At 38.2% G+C, this 15,156-nt stretch overlaps 1 protein-coding gene and 1 long non-coding RNA gene across 2 annotated transcripts; one reads left to right on the top strand and one right to left on the bottom strand.

Moving 5' to 3' along the window:
* Nucleotides 1–2,959: 2,959 nt before the first annotated feature.
* Nucleotides 2,960–11,217, bottom strand: LOC122986217 (ubiquitin-conjugating enzyme E2 H-like). The gene is made up of 7 exons (XM_044357363.1): nucleotides 10,940–11,217; nucleotides 7,125–7,201; nucleotides 6,896–6,970; nucleotides 6,755–6,794; nucleotides 6,492–6,544; nucleotides 4,486–4,614; nucleotides 2,960–4,211 (listed from the first exon to the last, which is right to left on the bottom strand). The coding sequence occupies exons 1-7, from the start codon at nucleotides 10,990–10,992 to the stop codon at nucleotides 4,087–4,089; spliced, it is 552 nt and encodes a 183-aa protein (XP_044213298.1). The 5' UTR covers nucleotides 10,993–11,217; the 3' UTR covers nucleotides 2,960–4,086.
* LOC122986218 lies at nucleotides 11,192–13,954 on the top strand. The gene is made up of 3 exons (XR_006404266.1): nucleotides 11,192–11,256; nucleotides 13,053–13,151; nucleotides 13,795–13,954. It is a non-coding gene; the product is annotated as an uncharacterized LOC122986218 (long non-coding RNA).
* The last annotated feature ends 1,202 nt before the right edge of the window (nucleotides 13,955–15,156 follow it).

Below are 15,156 nucleotides of genomic sequence, written 5' to 3'. Positions count from 1 at the left end.
CATTTATTGGCAGATTGCAGTTGTTGAGATCCTTAAAATAATATCAACACCAAATGACCGCACATTGTCATTTTACATTAAAACAAACTATATAACTATTTATCACAACCATAAATGGCACAATTAAAAACTGATACAGTGCTAAAAATTTGTCTTTAAGATTAGATGTGTAACACTTCTACCCAAAATATTTTTTCTGAGTGTGTTCTCATTTTTTTCGTTACATCTCAGCTTAACAAATAGGACAAATATATTAACTCCAGTCCAATAAAGGAGATTATAATAAAGCATCTCTCAGCCTATTCAACTAACTATTGCATTCACAGTACGTTTTAAAGCTGTAAAGAATGAGAAAACAGTTGGCCTAAAAGCCTAATCTAATCTTCTTCAGCCTCCAGCCAAATTAAACTGATGCGGAAACTGGAAACCTGGTTGAAGATGCTCAGAAAAGAGGCTGAACACACAACAATGAATATTTTATAAGATTATTCCACCCTCCGCCTACTCCTCAACATGCAGGAGGAGCAGCTGACTGCAGGCTCCTCATTCATTCAGTCATTCATTCATACATTCATACATTCATTCACTGTGTGTAAATTATCATCAGCAAAGCAAAGCCAACAATACACTTAATACATTTAGAAAATTACCACATCCTCCCCAACTCTCGAGTCTGGATAAAAAATGTCTCAAGTTTTAATCATGTTGTATAAAAATAATAATTTAACTCTAACAGAACTACACTAAAACAAACAAATAAATAAAAATGAACTGTTTTCTGAGTGAATATCCACGAGGACAGCTGCTTTTCTGTTCTTCCTCCATAAACTGACACCTAAAAATACGGAAACATATTTTTTAATAGACATGATTCAAATAAAACTTATTAGCAATGTGATTTGATGGGTTTTATACTCTGTTCAAAGAGAAAAGTAAGCTGGTTTTTTGAAGGAAGCAAAACATAAGTGATGGTTTATATAGAATCAGTATTATCTTTTAAATCTTTTTTTTAAAGAAATCTTTACCAAAAATGCAATTCATTAATGTTACCCACGTTTTGGGCTTTAATAAACTGAATCTGTTGGTTTTTTTTGTTTGTTTGTTTTTTTTGTTTTTTTTACTTCAATCTTTATTCTCTTTCATTCGTTGCTTTTATCTGTCTGGTTTTATTCACAGTGATGAATTGTGTTACCTCCATTTTAATGCTATTTGTGACTCTTTTTAAATGTGCTTTATGGGTATTATCTAAAAATGTATTATTTATTTATTATCTAAAAGTTTCTAGGTATCATCTAAAAATAGTCGGTCTTTGTCAGTGAGCCTCCTCTCTGACAGTGAGACAGATAAGTGAGACTGCCATCTAGTGGACAGAGGAGAGACAGACAGCTGTTAAAATCACTGTCAGTGTGAAAAAAAACACCATTTTGCTTCAAGCACATGACAATAAATCAATATTGTGTGTGTGAGTTTGATTTGAATAGATCATCTGAATAAAACTGAACTTTTAAACACAAATAAAACAAACTCACCTCAACACCTGAAGGCAATAATCTGACACCATATCACACACACACACACAAGCATAAAACACCAACATATGTGTATATATTTTTTGTTGTTTATTTCCTTCTTCAAGTTACAAGGGAAGCACATTTATTCAGTTTTTGCCTTTTAAAAAAAAAATCAGGGATATCTCGACTTGTATCCTGGACGTTGGGTGTAAAAGACAAAAATAAAAACATTCAAACAAATTATAGGCATCAAATATATGTGTCTCATTAATAAAAAAAAATACATAATACGCTGATGAATCCAGATGATGACAAACAAGACTGGACAGAGGCTGTTTTTTCTTGCAAAAAACTGACTACACCAACTTATATTTGGTTATCAAAGCTAATTAGAGCCGTTTCAACCGGGCTGTTCAACAAATACATTTTTAATGTCATTTCAAAAACATTTTGACATGCTACTTTTTACCAACCTATGTTAATGCTCCAACAAAAGGTAAGACACCATGGAAGAGATCCTGATATCATTTCTTAAAAATTATAAAAAGGGATTAGTAATTCAATTTTTCCCAAAACAAGATGGTGATAAAGTAGGATTCAGATTTTTTTTTGTTTCTTACAGAAATAAATCATCTGATCTGCGATGAGTGCGTGTTACAAACACAGACCGGTATGCCATCATGAAATGTAACAGTAAACTGTCACTGCTCTGGTAACACCTCTTCATGCAGTCACACAAATATTTTCAGGGTAAATCAGGACAAAAACTTTTAAACTGTCCTAAAGAAGAAGAAGAAGAAGAAGAAGAAGAAGAAACCTGCACCTGAATAAACAAAGTTTGAACTTATCTGAGTTGGCCACTTCCAGAGTAAACACTTTGAGAGACATTATTCATTCATCAGTGTAAACTCTTTATCCAGCCTGAGGAGGATTTCTTTATTTTTTTAAATTTTTTTTTAATGAAACTAAGCTCGTAGATCCATTAGATTTTGGTCCCACCATTTTGGAAAGCAACAGGCCATTAACAGCATGAAAAAGTAAACATGACAAAGAATCGCTACAATGCTGAATGGCAGAAACAAAGAGCACTTCTGTCTCACAAAAGTATCTCACGATGATAAAAGTTGGACACATTTGCATAAGAAAGGGGGTACAGGGGTGCGACATGTCTTTGGAGGATTTAACAAAAAAAAAAAAAGTCATCCCACAGACAAAGATGTATTAATTCTCCTCATCTTTACAGGACAATCAGTTTTTAAACTAGTGTGTTTATATAAGTATTAAACATTATGATAGGATTCACCACCTGCGAAGAAAAAAAAAAAAAACTACCTACCCCTACGCAAGTCAAACACCTATTATAGTTCAACACAAGCAATAGGCAAAGTTAAAAAGTTCAACAATTCAACAAGGACCTGGATAATCCCCCCCCCCGCCCCTGCCACGAAGACCGAACCCCGCCCTGACTCACACACAGAGGCCCCCAAGCACAGGTGTCCTCCCCCCCGTCTACAGCGTTACAGCTCCACAAACCCTACACAACTTTACTTCTGTGTCATGCCACAATATACAAAGATACTCAGAGAATAAGAAACACTTTCCTAAAACGGAGAGGAGGAGGAGGGAGAGGAGGAGAAGGAAATGGGTGTTGAAGAGGAGAAGGATGAGGATGAAGTGAAACTTCTCTGATTTCTGCTGAGCATCAGGGGTCAAAACAACACAGGTTATCAATAATATGCCATGATTCTCCCTGGATTACATTCATGCATGCACACAGGTGTGTGCACACACACACGCACACGCACGCACATGCTGTGGCGTTTGTGTGACTTGTCATGGTTGATGCGTTGGTGTTTCCTAGCGTGTGATGCGTCTGCGGGTTTGCACAGATGGCAGTCCTGTCAGAGATGCCATATGCAGCCACATCAGTCTGTATGCGATGAGCGCACGACTGCACTGTGGCCTCCAGCTCCTCGGAAGAGGTGATTGTAATAGCGACTCTTCAGGGCAGCAGTGTCAAAAAGGAAAGGTGACAGTTTAAAAAAAAAAAAAAGGGAATCCACACTGTTTTGAGACCAGCAGTCCTCTGTCGGCGAGGACAAGATGCCTGACAAAGCTGTAAAATGTTGAAAACCTAAACATGTCCCAACAGAAGAGGTGGTGAGGTGCAGCTTCTTGTGGAACCAAATGGGAAACTGATTGTAAACAGTCTCGTTTTGTGTCGATGACAGTTCGACCTCCTGGCCCCCCCCCCTGCGTTGGTTTCACGGCTCAGTTTGGACAAGATAGAAAGCCGCCTGAAGCCATGAAAACTTTGTGGAAATGAATGACGTGCTCCTCTCTGATCCAAGCAGGCTCTCGGGGCGAGGAGGTGGAGAAGGGAAGGTGGTCATGAATTCCTAAATAAGGGTTAATATTTCTGCAATATCATACTGCAAATCCTTGTGTAGCCATAAAAATCCTTGTGTTGCTGTAAAAAATTGTCTCGTTTAAATATGAATATAGTACTGAGTTTCTGCTCTTTAGGAAATGACAGTCTGTTGTGAGGTGAAGGGGATCGGATCCCCCCCTTTCACTACAACTCCATGTCCTGAGCCTCGTTCTCCGAAAAGTCTGACATGGAGCTCTCGGAAGAGGAGTCGCCCCCTCCTTCCTCCTGCTCCTTTAGAGCTTCCTCTGTGGCGTACTTCTGGATGTACTCTGGAAAGGAGACAAGGAGGGGAGAAGACGGATGACAATGATGTGAGACAGTGAATCTATCAAGCTTCGGATGAAACATGGATGAGAAATCTTAAATAGCTACAGCAGCTGCTCAAAAAAAAAATCACAGATGTATTCAGGGACTGCACAAGATCTAAATTTTACATTCCCCCCAATGCAGAAATATTGAGAAACACTAAACATATACATTTTTTTTCATCTTTATATCTAATCTACCATTTCAGATATTCAGTGTAAGACACCGTTGTGCTACCTTTGATCTTGTGTTTATAATCCTCCGGTCGGTGAAGGTACATGGCGGCTGCGTCCCCGTTCAGAGGATCGATGGGGTTGGGGTAGGCGAGCAGCTGAGGGAGGAACGACTCGAAGATGTTGGTGAGGTCTGCAGGATGTGAGGAGGAAGATTAGTTAGTGAAGACAACAGAAAAGCAACAGAGATCAGATGAAATATGAACCAGCTGGACTGTCCAACGTTGAGTCATCATGTGTCGACATCATCCACTAGATGTCTTCGCTGTAATGTTACGATCAACTCAAGCTGTTGCATCTCTGTATAGTTGTATTGTTTTCTGGTTTTTGCCTGTTTCTATTGTTTCTATACTATGTATTGTAGGTGGATGGAAACAGATTAATTTATCTACAGGTTATTGTCAATTCATCACTTTCACTTTCACATATTTTAAATGCAGATGCACCTCAGAAACAAACAGGTGTCATCAGGCACAAGTACGAGAGTCACGCTGCTTGTGTGTATTTGACAGCATTTATATTATGTCTCACCTAAAGTCTGACATGAAAAATATTTTGAGAATCTATACAATTTGTGAAAAAATAAGCATCACAAACCACATCTAGTTTGTCATAGACATTATTTGACTACAGTTGAGAGATGAGCTGCAGCTGATTAATAGATTAGTTGATCGACAGAAAATCAATCGTCAACTATTCTGAGAACAAAAACAATCCAAATTCTCAGATTCCAGCTTTTCACATGTGAATATTTTCTGGTTTCTTTAGTCTTTTATGACAGTAAACTGAACATCTTTGAGTTGTGGACTGTTGGTCGGAACAAAACGAGACATTTGAGGACATCATCTTGGGCTCTGGGGAACATTTTTCACCATTTTCTGATATTTTATAGACCAAACAACTAATCGATTAGAGAAAATAGTCTACAGATTAATTGATATTGAAAACAATCATTAGTTGCAGCCCTAGTTGAAAGAAGACACAACAACTTCAGTTGCAGAGTACAGGCCGGCCTTTTGGACGCTAAATATCAACACTATCAACTGTATTTCTATCATTTCTGATTCAGGTTTTAGTTAAATAACTACTACAGTGTATTTCTGTCAGCTGAGGAAATAATGTCTTTAGGACATTCTCAAGGCTTTCCTCATGTTATTTATGTCTGAAAACACTACCACTTGCAGCTGAGTATGTCCTCTTTTAGTCTGTTGGCTTAAAACAACTTTCAGATAAATAATTAAATGAGTACTGGATTTTCCAGGGATGAACAGCAATTAAACACACATGTTCAAATTCACTATATTCAACATTATGACCCAAAGGAAATCACACTGCTGCTTCCAAACAGCTACTTGAATAAGGGCAATAATATGCTAAAAAGTTCAGGCTGTTCTTCACCACAGCTAAAGATTACCATCTGTGCCGGCGTCACAACACCCCCGAAAAATACTTATCAGGGTGTTTTCCCATATACATCTGAAAACAAACAAAGCTGAAGAACAAGAAAGCTTAGTTGTCTAAGTGCTCCCTCATAGCTGTGATACAATCTCTTCACTAATACTGAGCTCTCTTTTACAATAACACATGCAAATGTACCCTTTACATTAAGAACAAAATGTGACATAATGGTGGAATAACATTATAACAATAATATATCGATATGACTCACAAGTTGATCAAATAAACTGTGAGTTAATTCACCTGGTGAAAATCTGGCCACTGCTGATGGTCGCTCACTTGAACGGCAGAAACGAAGAAAGTAAGAGAAATCCCCTCCAGGTTATTGTGGCCACTACGTTCTGTTAAGTTACCTTTCAGCCTTCATATCTATCAGTGCTCAATGGATGACCTCAATACAAGCAGCAGTTATCACTGAAGTGTAAGCTGATTAACCTGAGATGCTCTTCTCAAAGCTGCACTCTTTGTGTTTTTTTTAAATTGGTTATTACTGTCAGTTAGTTTGACTGAGTGACCGGTGAAGCTACAATAAAAGCTGTGGCTGCGACCTACCATAGAGAGCTGTCCATGTCTGGTTAATGACATCTAAACACACCGTTCCTGACCTGAGAAAAAGACACAACACCGTGAGTACGAAGCAAGAGCCCAGCAGAATTCATCAAAGCAAAGCAGGAGGTGGAGTGAGTTTTGGTTGACATGAACAAGAATCAGCATTTCCTCAATAGCATGAATCATTTCCTGTCTGCTACACATGATGTAAAAAAAAAAGATACTTCATGGAAAAAAACAGCCGTAGACAAAGGTCTAAAACTTACGCTTCATCGATGTTGGGGTGAAAGATTTTATTCATGAATCCTGTCAAAAAAAAACAAACAAAAAGAAGCAGGTTTTAATTACTGGAAGTGAATGTGAAGATTTCAAGGCTTCAACACGACATTGATGCAAATATTTCATACCTATTGATGGTGATTTGAAGGGGTATTTATCTGGTAGATCCACCCGAACCTTCCACACACCTCCTTCATACGGCGCTGAAAGAGATAAATACAGACACTCAAAACCAACAAACTCCTAAACTTTCTCTTTAATATCCCGGCTGTCAAAATTAATATTCTAATACACATGAAACCCTGCCTGGATTATTAAATAAATAACACTTTGGTGAAATGTTGTTCAATGTCTTACTTCCAGGTGGCCCGTGGAACTTGACCACAAACTCGTTGAGTCCACTAAGGATGGTGACCTCATGCTTGCTCTCGATGCTGATGTTCGGTTAAGGTAAAAACAAGCAACACGAGCGGCAGAAGAAAAAAAATCCAAACAACTTTAAATACATTTTCAACAACAATGAATCGGGCTGGTTTGCGGTGTCCAAACTTTTTGGTTGGTCAAACAGTTTCTCTCTCTGTGAACTTGTGTGGGCAGAAGGTCAAACATAGGATCAATAACATAAGCCATGAGATCAATAATGCAGTGGCAACCAACAGATCACAGCTGTCCTTTCCTGCAAAACAACCTCACACTGAGTCAGGACAGTACTTATCAAACATAAAAGTTTTCTACTATAAGACTGACCTCTGACGATCTTTCTTATGTAATATTCTGACTGAATATAAAAGGAGACACACAAACATCAAAGCAGAAAACATTATGAAAGTGCTTTGGGTGAGGAGTTAATGACTCTGAATCATTTTTCCTAATGAACATGAGTGACTGATGGCAGAGTCATGAGCGTCTATTATACTAATTGCTCCTGAGTCAACTTCCTCTTTGTTGTAACAAACACTACAAGATAAACCTGCTGCCCTCCGCCGGCTTAGCTGTGGCTTGATGTGGAACTTTCATCTGTTTTGCAGGTAACGTGCAGCTGGAGAAGAAGAATGTGACTTTGGGTGGGGAGGATGTGTGTCATAATCACAGCGTGTGTTGACAGCAGGAGATAAAAGTGTGAGTCAACTGTCTGACAGCGATGCGGAAAGGTCGAGCGTATTCAATCAGCGGCTGTGAGAGTCTGACACAATGAAAAACAAAAACAACACAAAAAAACACACAAGAAACTGTTACAGCCTGTTTCATCATCTTGTCGTAAATTCTTCTGTCATCTCTATTCCTGCAATCTAAACACGGTAACATAATTTAGCCAAACTGCTGATAGCTTATTTGCTTGAACTGCCAGGTATAAAATAACTGTTAACCGGAGAGGATGAGGGTTTAAAAAGCTCAGTTGCTCAATAGAAAAGGGTTGCAAAGCACTGACCAAGAAGACAGCGTAGCTCTAACTGTGATCTCAGGCAACGGGTCCTAAATAAAACCTGATATAGACTATGTGCATCTCTCTCTCTAATGCCTTTCCCTAAGGGGTGTCCATAGAAATTCAAAGCCCAACATCATATGCTCACTCAAGAGTAACATAAGTACACAAGAGATAACATTTATTGTGACAAAAGCTCTCACTGCCCCGTGATATATCAGCACTATCCCCTGATAAAAACAGCTGAGTTTTTTTGCAGATTCATATGTTTATTTTGTACCCATTTGCAACTCTAATCCCAGTTGTGCAATCAAACTGTTCATTCATACACAATCTGCTGACCTACAGTACAATAGACCATGTGGTCCAGCCCCATGTAAAAGTGTTGGACACACCTTTGTTAAAGTGTTTGTAAAGGAGAGAAAAATCATCTTAGAGCAGGAATGACATATGTGGCAGCAGCCCAGAATCAACTGTGCTCTGTCACTGTGATTGAATCTCACATATCTGATTTAAAGCCACAATGTGCAACTATGTGCGGCATCTTCTGTTAAACACCAGTGTTGTATTCAGGTTAAGAAACCACAACTGCAGGAACTGACAGATCCAAACTTGTTTTCCTTATTGACTGCCATTATCTATGCTTACATTTCTCATCCATATTTTATGATGACATCCATGAAAAACAAAAACAATAATCTAGCTTGGTATTTCTCCTTTGTTTGCGTCTTTTATAGATGTAACTGTACATCCATGGTTGATCATGCCCGTGGTAAAAATTTACCAGGTTCTTGCTACCATGCACACGACCTTTATATTATATACTCAGAAGTACATAAACCCAGTTTACCTGGGTGTCATAAAGTCTGCCAGACTGAACATGTTACATGCAGCTGTCGGTGGAACCACACGCGTTTATTGAAACTCCGATCAGTTTCAAGTGAAGGTTAACTAAGATCATTATCATAAATATTACTTAATAATAGATTACATTTCGGCTTATTTTGGAGATTTTTTTTAATAACGAGAAGTGTTCAATTATCAAACATAAAAGGGAATCTTATCCCTTTAAAATCACATTTGGATCATTATGTCAAGTATATCTTTTATTTTCAAACTGACTGAAGTCTAAAAAAGTTTTTTTTTTAATGTAAAAGTCAAACTCTAATAACTTAAGCAATAAATTGAAACGTACACACCCAAATCATTTCTCAAGTGTGTTTTAAAATAGTCTGTACATGCACCTCATTTTAATTCTCTAACAGCATCTGAGGTAAAAGAAAAAAATTCGTCCCCTCAGGTTCAGCACATAGCCCTGCTCACACCCTCAGCCCCTCTGCTACAGCGCATAGCCCTGCTCACCCCCGCCGCTTCAGCGCATAGCCCTGCTCACCCCCTCAGCCCCGCCGCTTCAGCCCATAGCCCTGATCACCCCCTCGACCCCTCGGCTTCAGCACATACCCCAGCTCACCCTCTCGGTTTCAGCACATAGCCCTGTCCACCCCCTCAGTTTCAGCACATAGCCCTGTTCACCCCCTCGGTTTCAGCACATACCCTGGCTCACCCCCTCGGTTTCAGCACATAGCCCTGTCCCTTCCATGGACTGGATGTTCCCAGCCCCCCTCCCCACATGTGCCCCCGTCCTGCACGCTTGTTGTCCCTCGATCAGCTGTATGTGAAGCCCCGCCCTCCACCGTGTTCCGGATGGTAACAGGCTGACCAATCAGAGCGCAGCATCTAGCTGCAGGACAAAAACAAAACAATTCAGCTTCATGCTGTCAGAAAACCTTTCATGAAGACTTCAGCTCGTAGGTTAAAATAATTTGGCAGTAACATCTGAAGTTTACTTATTACAAAAAGACTAAGCATGGAAACTGTCAACAAATAAAAAAATATTACATTATATGGCAATACACCTCAAAGAAAGTCCTGTTATTGAGAAAAAAATATCTTAACTATTATCATTTTGTTTTTAAATTCAAATAATTTTTTGTTTCAGTTACATTTTTTTCTGTATATTTTGTGGGAAACAGACCAACTGTGAGCTCACAATTTGTTTTGTTTATCTTCAATTTGCACGCTTTTTTTTATATTTGGCTAACAATTTAAGGTTAAAGTCTTTTTTCTCTCTCTGTTCTCTCAACGTCAATTAATGTGGTTAGCTGTCGCCTTTGTACATCATTTGTTATAGCTCGTCTCTGTTCGGCTTCATCGACCTTATTTGTTCTCTCTTGGTGATAGCATGCTAACTTACACTGCTAGCAAACCTTTGGTAACCCGTGAAAAAAACAAAAAACAAACGTGTCTTTACACAGAAGCGTCTCCAAAATAGTGAAGAAAAGTCCTCGATAACCCTCCGTGTTGTGTTGTCAGTCTACACATTAGTGGCTGAGAGGCTAACTTATCGTTTTTCTAGCTAACTCTGAGTTAACAGTAATATTGCGACAGAGCTAACGGTGGCTAGCAAAAGAGGCAAGTTCACACAGATAACACTCAATGTGCAGCTTGTTCGCACTGTGAGCTAACTAAAACCATCAAATCTAACATTATAGTCATAAACATCAACGTGTTTACACTTTTCACTAAATCTACTGATGTCACATATTAGCTAGTAGCAACATTATTACACATCCGTACAGCAAGCGAGCAAAAAGCTGCAAGTAATCAACATTAAAGAGCTGACACAGATTATAAAAACAGGTCTGATTTTGACTGTTTAGGCTCCTTGTTTATCTTCTGTGAAGGATACAGTTTCACCACGTCGGTATCCATTCGCCTCTTGCCCGGACTTGGAGACGACATTTTTTTGTATTCCTCTCAGAAGTGATCTAAAAAAATATATACTGCGGCGACTGCGCTGCCTCAACCTTACCGCTTCAAAATACCTACAAGCACCTCAGGACTGTATCAACAAGCCTTCCCACAGTGTCCACAAACAAGATCCTCGCTGCAACATCGCCCACTTTTCTCCTCTCAGCTCAGGCTGACTGTGTCCTGTCCTGCAGACTCTCTCTCTCTCTGGCTGTGACATCAACCTCCAGCGACCACACTGGAGGAGGAGCTCAGGTATAGAAATACACCACACAGAGCGAAGATACGCCACAGTACCCCTTAAAATAAAGCAAAGTCTGCCTTGGACCCGTCTTCACATGTCGTTTTGTCCACAAAATGTCAGAAAGTAGTGAAAAATATTTGTTAAAGTTCCCCACAGTCCAAGGTTACGCCTTCAAATGTCTGGTTTTGTCTGACTAACAGTCCAAGACCCAAAACTCAGTTTATCGTCATGATCAACAAAGAAAAGTCATAAATCATCACATTTGAGAGGTTGAAACCAGCTCATTTTTTAGGTTTTTGCTTAAAAATCACCTGATGACTTGGGGTCCCGACCACCACGTAGCCTATTTTTTAAGACTTGCAATTTTTATTTTATGATATAACATCAGTCATCTTAAGTTTTGTTATTTTCTTTGTTATGTGTTATATGTTTTTTTTGACACTGTAGCACTTTGAGATTCACTGTGAACGAAATAATAATAAAATATAGAAATAAAACGACAATATACAAAAGCATATCTCTCACCTCATCTTTATATCTTATTTCATAAAAGGAATATAAACATGCCTAGCTTGAATAAACATTTCTCTGTCCTGTCCTGCATCCTGTTCATTCTTTCAAACGCAGCTACGTTTCTTAACTCAGTCACCCAGTCCTGAAAAGGAGGCTCTCCAGACGTCCACTATAAGTATTTTGGTTATGAAAGTGGCTTATCCCTCTACAGTCACGTCTGTCTATATAAAGGTCGACATTTAGTTATATACTAACTCATTTCTGGATCGTAGTTCCCTGTTTCCTGGTGCAGCCCTAAAATAGAACACGATGATAAAATGCATGCTTGTCTATCATGTATAGATCTATGTGAGAATTATCTTTATTAAAAGGCTGAAACACTAGGCCAAAGTTATGTTTCTTTTCAGGCACTCAAGAATAATGAATCATATAAATGAATGACTAATGAGTGATTTTAGCCTCTTATACACATTTATTTTTATTTTTATTTTCTGTTAATTAGTGAAGAAATTACATGTTCAGTATAGTCAGTCTTGTTCGCGAAGATTCATTTGCCAGTTTATCAGGGACACTTAGCTGAAACGAATTCAATCTAATTCAACCCTACAATAAATCCCTGAAGCTATTAATGTTCAGTTTTTGTTGAAACTGTTGTAGTGAGGTGTTGACTCAACTTTATGGTCATTTTGGAGGCTTTATATTGTTTGTGGTGCTGTTGAATTGTGTTGCATTAAACTAAAAGGTGTTTCCATATTTTTAATCTACCCTGATTGACATGGGGTGGACAAAATATTAGAAATGCAATACAGTTCAGTCAGCAGCTGGAGGTCCTTGCATGCATTCCCCACATTAAACAAACTAGGACGGTGCACCAAAGTGAAACAACAAGTGAAAAACAACAACAAAAAAAGACCTCATGTTCATACTTCTTACACATCACAATCCAAAGCTCCACATCGCCACGACAGAAAGTCATGACAAATCAATAAACAACTTGATTACTGCATATCTGCCCATCCTTCTCTGTTCTCTTTTGTTCTTTGGGTGTGGGGGAGCCCTTTGAAGCAAATCTGTGATTTTGGACTATATAAATAAATTTCCTTGGTTTGACTAAGTAGACAGCCTTCATGGAGTTCAGACACAGCTTGTCAATCAATAGCCTCTACGATGGAGGAAACTCTGATTTCCAGTTTACCAAAATACCTTTTCCCAGTAATACTGCCCATTAGAAGTAATAGTGGTTAGTAATTCAGCTCAGATCATCAGGTTATCTATTTTAAATGTCTTCATGCAGGAACAAACAAAAAGCATGGATATAGTCTACTATCTACTAATCGCCTCAGTCAGAAGTCAACTGGATGAGATGGACTGGAGCTTTGACCTCTATAAATCTGTGAGTAGATCAATGTCATGAAACAAAAGTTGATGACTCAGCTCCTGTTTAATCTCATTAACACAGCTGCAGCTCATAGTTTCATAGCCTGGCTTCATTTCCAACTTGCTGACAATCTATTGAGAGATTATTTGGAAAGGGAACGTCACATTAATGAATCACTTGATTCTTTTATCTGATAAATGATCTATGTAAACGTCCTGTTAACATTTTAAGTGAAGTTTCAAGACAGAAGATCTCTTGTGAAGGAGTCTGTAAAACATTGGTAACTTCATGCAGATTTATTTGTGCTTTGAGGCGAGATATCTTATCATAAACGGGTTAGGAGTACAATCCCAGTTCGCCACAAACAGTTTCTTTGTTTCTAAATTCTTGACATGCAGCGAGGCCTTACATGTTAAACATTAACACGACTAAACACTTCTGCAGTTAAGTGTCTGTAGCGTAATCTAACCGCACGTGGGAAAAAAACACTGAAAAGAAAGACAAAAGATTGTGTTTGATCTAGTCCTCTCATGATCAATATCAGCTCTAGATTACAGTTTTTTTTAACTATACTTGGTTTGTTTTCACACAGCCTACGTGAACAAGCCATAGCAGCTTTTCATGGGATTGATCTGTTTGCTCTGTTTTGCTCCTTCAGCCTATCCCAATGAGCTTCAAATCCAGATTACCTCATGTCAGCAAAGCAGCCCCCGAAGATCTGGGGGAAAGGTTGACTCTTGATACGGTTGATCAAAAGGAGTCACTTACAACCACTTGCTTCTCTCCAAGTAACTAAACAGCTGTTCCTCAGCTAAGTTGTACAGTAAAACAAGCAAATAAATACTTAAGTTTTTAAGTCTTTTTTTTTTTAATGTATGGTGATAAAGTCCCAAAGGTTTGTCACATTTAACTGAATGGTGCAATAATAACTTAGAGACTAAATCAAAGTTTTTCATATGACAACAGATTAACATTTGAGCCGTACATATTCACTTTAGGGCAGTTTACCTTGTAAATCCCTGAGGTTTATCATTATCTTATGCAGTTATCTGACAGCTGTATCCACTAGTTTGCGAATGAAGCAAAGTAAAGTAAACTTACAATATGCAGTGATAAGCTCAACGCAGAGATCCTGAGGTCACAAGTGCTACATATAGTTCTTACAGGTAAGTTTTGCTATTTTTTTGCCTGGTGTTAATAGAAAATTACTAACCTCTGGACCTACAGCATATTATTTTCCAGATACACTTCTTAAAAAGAGACTAAAGACCATATTTTGCATGTAAATGTTATGAAAAGTGTGTGCATATAAGTAAAGAAAAGAACTATGTGCCTTAAAACAAACTTACTGGGGGCACATTCAGTTTTATATTGTCCAGTTTATTATATTAATCAGATATGATTTGTGACCAGACTATCAGACAGAATTCAAATATACACATACTAACAGTCTGTGCAGTCTGCACAGAGGACATGACCTCAGTGACCTTAGCGACCTCTATGGTAGCAACGACTCTGACTCTAAGCTTTGATGCATTTCTAAGAGGTTAAACTAATAAACTTACATCCACCTACATTAAAACACTGCTTGCATGTTAATGTATCAGTAATTGTTTTTGCTTATTTTGCTTTCTTTTAGAACTGAAACAATTGATTGATTAGTCTAGAGATAGAAAAGCATCCTGCATTTATGAATAATAATTGATTAATTGTTTAGGTCATTTTTTCTAGCAAAAATACCAAACATTGATTGGTTACAGCTTTACTGTGAGGATCTCTCTTCTTTGTCTTATGCGATAGTAAATTGAATATCTTTGGGTTTTAAAGTTCTTAGTTGGATAAAACAAGCAATTCAAAGACATTAGCAGTAGGAACTTGTGATGGCTTCTGTAGACCAAACAATGTATTGATTAATTAAGGACATAATTGGCGGATTAATCAATTATAATATTTTTTTATACAGATGCTGAGACATGATTGTGCACTTCAAATAAATTCTGACTTCACTATTTCACACTCT

This window comes from Thunnus albacares, chromosome 7 (assembly GCF_914725855.1).
Source record: "Thunnus albacares chromosome 7, fThuAlb1.1, whole genome shotgun sequence".
NCBI lineage: Eukaryota > Metazoa > Chordata > Actinopteri > Scombriformes > Scombridae > Thunnus > Thunnus albacares.
Note: the sequence above shows the minus strand (reverse complement) of the source record. Positions and strands in the feature narration are given on the sequence as shown.